This window comes from Ursus maritimus, unplaced genomic scaffold, assembly GCF_017311325.1.
Source record: "Ursus maritimus isolate PB19 unplaced genomic scaffold, ASM1731132v1 scaffold_24, whole genome shotgun sequence".
In the NCBI taxonomy this organism is placed as follows: Eukaryota; Metazoa; Chordata; class Mammalia; order Carnivora; family Ursidae; genus Ursus; species Ursus maritimus.
In genome coordinates, this window is record NW_024424897.1 from 2,807,307 (window position 1) to 2,816,545 (window position 9,239).

At 61.6% G+C, this 9,239-nt stretch overlaps 1 protein-coding gene across 1 annotated transcript; it reads left to right on the plus strand.

Annotated features, from left to right (window-relative positions):
- Window positions 1–3,039: 3,039 nt before the first annotated feature.
- On the plus strand, window positions 3,040–5,656 carry CBX8 (chromobox 8). The gene is made up of 5 exons (XM_040640083.1): window positions 3,040–3,190; window positions 3,580–3,623; window positions 3,823–3,888; window positions 4,005–4,071; window positions 4,518–5,656. Exons 1-5 carry the CDS (start codon window positions 3,122–3,124, stop codon window positions 5,403–5,405), a joined length of 1,134 nt encoding a protein of 377 aa, XP_040496017.1. The 5' UTR covers window positions 3,040–3,121; the 3' UTR covers window positions 5,406–5,656.
- The last annotated feature ends 3,583 nt before the right edge of the window (window positions 5,657–9,239 follow it).

Below are 9,239 nucleotides of genomic sequence, written 5' to 3' on the forward strand. Positions count from 1 at the left end.
TTTCCACTCTCTGCAACCTTGGGGGTTTGCTTTGATTGGGAGGCAAGACTGAGTGTGCTGATGAAAAGAACGGGACTCAGTCTGGTCTCAGGTTATTCTGTATCTCTTGTTCCCTCTGGGCTGAGTTCTGTCTTTGCTGTGGGCTCTGCAGCAACAATTCCCGATGTTTGCAAACTCAGACACCTCGCAAGCGATAATTTTGTTCAGAACAAGAGTTTTCACTACCGGGCATAAAGAAAGGCAGAAAGGTGCAGCAAGAAAGCAAGGGGAACATTTCTCAGTACCCCCCCAGAGGAGGGGACTGTGCATAGCCACACCAGGGTTTGCATTTCCCCACTTCAAGCTCCCAAGGCATGTAGGCAAAGAAGGAAAAGAGAGAGAGAGAAAGGGAGGGAGGGATGAAAGGAGAGAGAAGGAAGGGGAAAGGAAGGTAGGAAAGCAAGGAAGGAAGAAAGGAAGGGAAGGATGGAAAGGAAGGAAGGGATGAAGGAAGGAAAAGAAAAAAGAAGGAAAGAAGAGAAACCCTGGGAGGGAGGAGGAACGCTAACTTTTTCAGCGTGAAACTGAAACCATCGACCTCTGCACGCCTGGAGCAAGCTCCGGGTCTGTGAAGGCACCCAACGCAAACACAACTCCCTGGGACAGGGCTCCAGAAACCCTATCTGAAGGGAAACCGCCACTCATTGCGGGCGCAGGCAGCCTCCGAGGGGTGGGGGGAGGGCGGGAGGCGAGGCGGGTCTGGTCCTCCGGCTGCTCGGCTTAGGCTCCCCTCCGGCCTCCAAGGTGGCCCTCGATCCTCCTCCGGCGGCTGGTGCGGGGCCAGGGCAGTCCGGCAGCATCGCCCACGGCAGCCGGCAGATTCCAAGAGGGGGCAGGCGGGGCATGCAGTGCGACCCGGGCCCGGGGCGGAGGGTGGGCTTTCTCTGGGCGGGGAAACCAGACACTTATAGGCGGCTGAGGCCGACTTTATTTTTACTGCCCAAACTGTTGGAAAGTATTTAAGCTTAAACAGAAACAGCTGTATCGCTGGCACCGGCCAACGAAACCATTTGTTACCGGGAATGACTTTTTATGATTAAGGACACGGCCGTCGGCGGCCTCTCGCGGGCGGCCCGCGCGGGTCGGCGGGGCGATCTGGCCGTCGCCAACTCGCTGTTCGTTAAGACAGAACGGCCAGAGATGGGGCTGTTCACCCAGCGCCCACCTTGTAAAGTTTGGGAGCAAGGCCAAAACCTGGAACCCCGCGTTTCCAGGGGCGGGGGCGGGGAGTGACAGGGAAGGTGGGCTCGGAGCCGCGCCTGTCCCGCTAGCCCAGGACCGCCTCGCGCCCGCCGCCCGCCGCGCACCTAACTTTGGACAGGAGGCCAGTTTTCCGCTCTGGGCTTCCTGTCCTTTCGAGTCAGACTCCTTGGCTCGCCTTCTCTCTCTCTCTTTCTCGTTCTCTCTCTCTCTTTCCCCCTATTCTCCCACCCTATCCCTCGACAAGGGAAATCGCTTCCAGTCAAGTTTATTACCGATGTTTTAACTAAATCGTGGTTTCCAAGGAGTGGGTGCTGTGACTTGCAGCTTGGGCGGTAAGAGAAAAGGGTCGGGGGGAGCTGGGCCTTGCTTTAGGCTGTCACCGCCGCCGCCCCAGCCAAGGGTCACCGCGAGCTGAGCAAAAGCGTCTGTGCGTGCGTGTGTGTGCGCACGCAAGGCATCCGTGGCCCGGTCCTCGCCCCCGGTTCCTGGACCTGCTATCTTCGCCCGTGAGCCCCTGTCCCTCAAGCAGCACTGGACTCCGCGACACCCCCTCCCACTTCCCGCTCGGGGTTCTCTGGCCGAGTGTCTGCTGCGCCCGTCGGGAAGAGCCGTGGACAGGAAGTGCACAGCACAGGCCCCGCAGGTCGCCTGGGCCCTCGGGGAGCGGGACGCCCCCATAGCCACTCGTCCCAACCTCAGCCAAGCTCCAGGCTCTGCCTTGGTGGTCGTGCATGCCCTCCCCCAACACACCCAGACTCCCGGCAAAGGGTTGGGGCTGGCGACGTGCGGGGCCGGGGCCTGGCGGGGACAAGCAGCACGGACTGGCGGCAGGGGCAGGTGGCTGCGTGCATCGCGGACGGCTCCGGGGCTGGAAGAAGGCGCTCGACGTCCCCCGCGGGGTCCTGGGGCGCGGGAAGGCTGGGGCGGGAACAGCGGGTGCCCACTAGGTCTGCATTCGGCTTCCGAGCTGGGAGCGAGCGCTGGAGCCCAGCTCGACTCGCAGGGCCCGGAGGGTGGCCGAGGGCAGGGCTGCGCGACAGGAGACAGAGACACAGGCACATTGATTTGTTAGCGGGATGGGGCTGGCGGTGGTGGGGGAGGCCGTTGTCATGGAGACTGAGGGTCGGGTGTGGGGAAGCGGGGAGCAGGCCAGGAGGGGAGCGGGTCCAGGTCGCGAGGTTGGCTTTCGGGGTACCGGTGCGGCCCGCTGCGCCCCAGCACCTGTGCATTGTGCATTGTGCTGCGCGGGCGGCGGCTTGGGGGGGAGGGGAGGGCGCGACTCCGGGCGGTGGGGGTGGGGCGGCAGGGGTCTGCCGAGGGGGCGGGGCCTGGCTGACACCACCACGGGGGTCCCAGCGAGAGCCCTGGGGGACGCTGAGCACCGGAGAGACAACTTGGTGGCGGGGGAGGGGGCCCCAGCGAGGACAGAGGGTTGACGGCCCCCTCGGCAGCCCCGCAGACTGACAGCGGCCGAGCCCGCCCTCCCCGCTATGTCACTTCCGGCGGCGGCCCCCACCCCCTCGCGCTCTGTCTCTGGAGTAGCCTCGGACTCCGCCCCCTGGCGATTGGAACGCGGGTCACGTAGCAACGCGGGGGAGAAAGGGAGAGGGGCGTGGCCCGGAGCTCGCCCAATCAGCACGCAGGGGCGCAGGCCCCAGCCGCTCCGCTTTAGCAACGTCGTTAGCAACACGTGGGGTCGGAGGAAGCGCGGGGCGGGAGGGGAGGGGGGAGCGGGCGCGCGGGAGGGGGGCGGGGAGGGAGCGGGCGCGCGGGAGGGGGAGGAGAACTGACGTCAGCGGGAGAGTATTATGGTCTGTCGTGCGCTGGCTGCTGCTTTTCTGCTCCTGGAAGCGGCCAAGGGGGGAAGCGGCGAGTCAACATGGAGCTTTCAGCGGTGGGGGAGCGGGTGTTCGCGGCCGAAGCCCTCCTGAAGCGGCGCATACGGAAAGTAGGTACCTCCGGGCCTCGGACCGAGGCTGGCCGAGCCCTCCCCTCCCGGCCTGGGTTCCCTCCCCCTGCTGCAGCCCAGCTTCCCTTCCCCCAGGTCCCAGCAGCGGCCGCGGCCGTGGCGGCGGCGGCGGCGGCTCTGAGCCCAAGCGCCTTCCTTAGACTTGCAGCGATGCACAGATTGCATGGGTGGGGGGCGGGGTGGGGGGGTGAGTGCCGGTGCATGCACTTTGTGCAGCGTTTCGTGCAGGGGTGGTGCAGCGAGCGCGTGCCTTTCGCGATGGGATTTCGCGCATTCATTCGGTGCATGCATTTTTTGCATGTATTTCTTGTGTCCTCGTCGTGCATTTCTCCCCTTGCACACACACATTTTCCCCTTTGCATCCGCAGGGACGCATGGAATACCTCGTGAAATGGAAGGGCTGGTCGCAGAAGTAAGTAGGTTATATGCAATTCTCAACCCCAGACTGTTGTTCGGGAGGTTTCTTTCTTCCTCTTTTTCCCTTTACGTTGAAATACAACACAATGCAACAAGAAAAGTTAGACACGCGCACACACACACACACACACACACACCCGCCGCTCTTTCCCTGTTCCCGGGACTGACGCCCACTTCTTCCTGATTCCCTCTAGGTACAGCACATGGGAACCCGAAGAAAACATTCTGGACGCTCGCCTGCTCGCAGCCTTTGAGGAAAGGTACAGGCCCTTTCAAGCCTCAGACTTTCACTTAGGGACACGGGTCCAGCCTGGACTGGAGTCCCACTAGATTCTTTACTCACACACCCCCTTTTCTTTCTCCTTCCTGTCTCTAGGGAACGGGAGATGGAGCTCTATGGCCCCAAAAAGCGAGGACCCAAACCCAAAACCTTCCTCCTCAAGGTAAGATGGCAGTGCCCAGTGGTGGGCAGCAATGTTGGAGTGTGAGTTTTTTGGGAAGGGGTCCCTGAGGCCTTATGGACCTTTGGGGTGTCCACTCATGTTGCTTATTTATAATGTAGGAAGGAGTCCCCAGACAGGCTGTCACCAGGTCAGTGGCAGCGCCAAGGGGTGTCTTGGGGACAGGGGCTGAGCCACACTAGAACTGTGCCCACAGCCATCCCGAATAGACATATAATCCAGTACCAGCAGGCAGTGTGCTTGCTGCAAATGGCTGCTTCCAGACGATTCTCTACCACTTCCCCCAGACTGCTGCCCCTAAGCCCCACCCCCACCCATATAGAAATTCTGAGGCATCAGAGGGTGAAGCAGGGAGGCCCCCCGCTGGGGGAGGAGCCCTGGAGGGTAGTGGGCCTTGCTCTGCTTTTGACATGCCTTCTCTCCTGCAGGCCCAGGCCAAGGCAAAGGCCAAAACCTACGAGTTCCGAAGTGACTCGGCCCGGGGCATCCGGATCCCCTACCCTGGACGCTCCCCCCAGGACCTGGCTTCTACTTCCCGAGCCCGTGAGGGCCTTCGGAACATGGGTCTGTCCCCGCCAGGAAGCAGCAGCAGCACTAGCAGCACCTGCCGAGTGGAGCCCCCTCGGGACCGGGACCGAGAGCGGGAGAGGGAGCGCGAGCGGGAGCGCGAGCGCGAGCGGGAGCGGGGTGCCAGCCGCACGGATGACAAACCCAGCTCACCCGGAGACAGCTCCAAGAAGCGAGGCCCCAAGCCCCGGAAGGAGCTCCTGGACCCCTCGCAGAGGCCCTTGGGAGAAGCCAGTGATGGCCTCGGAGATTACCTCAAGGGCAGGAAGCTGGACGAGGCCCCTTCCGGGGCAGGAAAGTTCCCAGCTGGCCACAGCGTGATCCAGCTGGCCCGGAGGCAGGACTCGGACCTGGCTCAGTGCGGTGTGGCCAGCCCCAGCCCCGCGGAGGCCACAGGGAAGCTGGCCGTGGACACCTTTCCGGCCAGGGTCATAAAGCACAGGGCCACCTTCCTAGAGGCCAGAGGCCAGGGCACCCTGGACCCAGGTGGCCCCCGGGTCCGACATGGCTCAGGCACCCCTGGCTCTGTGGGGGGCTTGTATCGGGACATGGGGGCCCAGGGGGGAAGGCCCTCCCTCATCGCCAGGATCCCAGTGGCCAGAATCCTGGGGGACCCAGAGGAAGAGTCCTGGAGTCCCTCTCTGACCAACCTGGAGAAGGTGGTGGTCACCGACGTGACCTCAAACTTTTTGACCGTCACCATTAAGGAAAGTAACACGGACCAAGGCTTTTTTAAAGAGAAAAGATGAATTGCTGGGTGGGTGATCCCAGGACGAGAGAGCAGGAGAGAGAGTGGGAGCGCAAACTTGGCATAATGCTTTTTATTTCTGGGTGGGAGGCGGCCTTCCGGCTGGTCCTGTCCCTAACTTCACACACCCAGCCCTCTCCATTCCTCCCCCCCTCAGTTTTGGTCGGAAAGATTATCTCTAGAGTTATATTTTCTATTAGATGTAAATATGTTATTTAAGAAAAAATATCTAAATATATATATTTCAACTCTTGAAGTTGTTTTATTTAAACAAGGAAAGAGAGAGAGAGAGAGACTCAGTGTGGTTCAGTTGGGGCAGACGGGCTGAGTCGCCGCCCCTCAGCCACCCGGGGCACTGAGGAGGTTGGGGACTTGGGTACAGGACCTCTGATGGTGTCTGGAGGGACTCAGCCTACCCACCTCACCCCTCCTCCCTTTTCCCACAGCCCCATGGCAGACCCCTGGAACCAAGGCAGGACCCGGATTTTTTCTCTCTTCCCATTGGCCCACCAGACCAACAAAAGATTGGCTCCCCAATCAGAAAAAAAGGGGGTGGGGTCAGTGTGTTTTGCCTTTTTTTTTTTTTTTTTTTAAGATTGAGAAGTCTGTTGGGGGGGGAAGTATTCACTTGAATAACTTTTGTGTATGATGTTGAAGGTAAAAAGTTGCAGGTGGGTGGGGAGCAGCCGATCCCTCCAGGACCACATCAGGAAATGCACTTTACGGGAGATAACGTGCGTGTTAGACACGCCGATCAGATCGTGCGCATGTCATGTGGATAAAATCTCCCAGTTCCCTCGATCCCTTTCCTTACTCCACAGAAAGAAAAGAAACCCAGCGAATCTGTTTACATTCCCGAAATGCCAGGATAAATTGGGAGGATCGCATGTCCGTGCCCAGAGTTCGAGACCGTTGTTGTTTTACAGGGAAAGTGTTCGGGGGTGGACTTTCTCCTTTTCGCGTCCTCTAGCCTCGCCAGGAGAAGAGCCAGTGGCCCCCACCTCCCAGGAAGAGTTGGACTAGCCTGCCTCCCTCGGGGAGGGCGGGCCACCGGCTCTCGGCTCTCGGACCGACGCTGCGGCCAGACAGGCCCACCCTGCGGGACCCACGGAGGGAGGCGCGGCGGCGGGCGCGGCTGGGCGCGGGGGCTCCGCGCCGAGGCCTGGCCGGGAGTGCGGCGGAGGCTCGGGCCCGGGCAGGATTCGCATCCCCGGCGGCTCCGGCGGGCGAGGGGAAGGAGGGGCGAGGCGAGGTTTTCATCCAAGAATGCGCATCAGAACTTTTGCTTTTTCCTCACCCCCCTCTTCTTAAAAGCAAAAGCTGTAATTTATAGGCCTTTTCGATTCGCGGAGTGTTCTCTATTTGAACTCGACATTCAAACTCCGCCAAAGGGGGCGGGAGGAGCGGGAGTTGAAAAGAGACGGCCGCGGCGGGGGAGGCCGTGCGCGGCGGCGGGGCCCGGGGCGCCCCCGTGCGCTCCAGGGACGCAGAACGCGCGCCCCTCTTTTGACTCGAAAGCACAAATCTGTCCCCCACCCCCAACACACACACCTCCTTCTTTTCGGGGGCTGATCCTTAGGCCTCCCCGGCCTCCGCCTCCCTTAAAGGGCTAGGAAGATCGGACTGCCCACGGCTTGCCTAGGGAGGGTGTGGGGGCCCTGCGCGCGGGAGGAAGCACAGACTCGGGGCGAGCGAGGCGGGGGGCCGGGCTGGGGGGGAGCTTCTGGATGGGGATACAGGGTGGGAACTCCAGCCTTGTCCTCCTCCGCACTCCCTGTCTCCTCGCCTCCCTCTCTCCTCCAGACTTCTTGCCTTTAAAGAGAGGGGGTAAAAAAAGAGGAAGACGGTATACTACATGATTTTGTTTCTGAATATCGAATTGCGCCTATAAAGAGAAGTCCCTGGAATGGGGATTTTTATCTGCTCACATTTGTAAAACTGGTATTTTAGACTTTGTATAAAGAAGCGCCGTTGACCAAGTGTATCTACTAAAATGTGGACGCTATTTTCAGATGAAGCTTCAATGAAGGGACATGTCTGTTACCCAGTGGAAGGTAACTCGGGGACACGTGTCTACCTGGCTGCCGCCTTCCTTTCTCCCTTCCTCCCTTCCTCCCTTCCTCCCTTGGCTCCCACCTCCCTCCCTCGGGGCTAACTCTGCCCCTTCCTTCCGACGTTCTGTGGCCAGCCTGGTTCTGCCCCTGCCGCCCCTCTGTCCGCCGTCTGTCCGTGGCCGTGCGTGTGTGTCTTCTCCGCTCGCTCTTGCGACGCTGACTTGGGGGGTGGGTGGGCAGGGGCCAGGGCCGCGTGGCTAGGAGTCTTCTGCAACCGCGCGGCATGTGCGCGTGTTGAGTTTATTTAATTCTAAGATTTGTACAAATCTCGAATCGATCCCCGCCTCAGCTCAAGAGTGAAGCTTCGGTACCTATCTTCTGCGGTCGTGAATGTCTGTATCCAATACCGCTTTCTACGTGTTTAAATATATACTTTGTAAATAGAGACATGTCTCGGTTTTATTCCTCCCCCCCATCCCAGCAGAGGGAAGACTAGCCCCAGGAGAGAGGACCCTTTCTTCCTGCCTCATTACCCATCCCACCCACCCCCACCCTCGCCCCCATCGGCCAGGGAGGATTCCCCCAGCAAAGGCCCGTCCCCAAATGGGGGAACTTCCCAACTAGGGGAGGGGGAAGAGGTGGGCTCCGGAGGGAGTGGGGTATGACTCTCCTTAGCGTCCAGGGGGAAGGTCGTGACTTTCCTCACCTACGGGCTGCACTTCTGTGGGACCCAGGCAGAACTCGGGGACGCCAGGAGGATGGGCACGACCTTTAGGGTCCCCTTTCTTCTAGCGGGGCTCCCCCCTGCGCGCCCCATCCCTAGGCCCGACGGCGCTGGTCCCCGGGGTCCGGGCGCCCCACAGACACGCGCCCGGCCATTCCCCGTCTGCTTCCTGGTGCTGTCGTGGGACCCGCCCCCCAGACCCACCCAGCCTCGCCAGCGCTCCCCGAAATGCAGCGCCTCGCGCCTATTGATTGAGGAATTGAATTCGCGGGTATTGCTAGGCAACTGGCTGCTCGGAGCCGGCGCAGAGCACGCTGATGTGATTAGTGAACCTGGCGCTGCCGCGGCGCAGCCCCGCGCCCCCCGCCCCCCACCAGCCTCTCCGTCCCCGGTCTTCTTGCGGTGTAGAAGCCCCAACGCCGGGCGAGGCGCGGTCGGGGGAGAGCAGAGCGCAGGGTGGGGATGGGGGTTCTTGGCCCTTCCGGGCCGAAGACTTTGCAGGGCGCTGACGTGGGGCGGCATGGGAGAGCCGCCTTCCGGACCCCAAGGCGGCCATGGCATTGTCCCAGTCCCACCCCTGTAGCTCCCCCGCAGACCCTGTCGCGCAGAGAAGCCCTGACCTAGGCGCACTGTCAGAAGGCGAAGGGAGCGGCGTGGGGACGCGTTCGCCCGCGCATCTCCAGTCTTCAGCCAACCGGTTGGGGACCCCGCCCTTGGCGGTGCTCTCCGCGCCTCTTCCCCCAGTTCTGAGAGCCGAGTGAAGGATCGGGGAGGGAGGGATCCATTGGCCCCGGGGCTCGGAGCAGCGGGTCATGGGCCGTTGAGTGCCCTTCGGACTTGGGGGGCCCACGCCTGCGGCGGGCAGAGTCAGGGGCGGGGATACAGTGGGGTGGCCTGGAGAGGGGAGCCAGGGGCGGCCAGCCCCTGAGCGGTGGCCCAGCTGCTCGGTCGGGACTCCCTCAAGCGACCTCTCCTGGGCGTTTGGGCAGCGGAGTGGACTCGTGTTTAGGAAAATGCGAGAGCGCCGGACTCTGTCCCCTTTTCCCGGTAGGCTGGT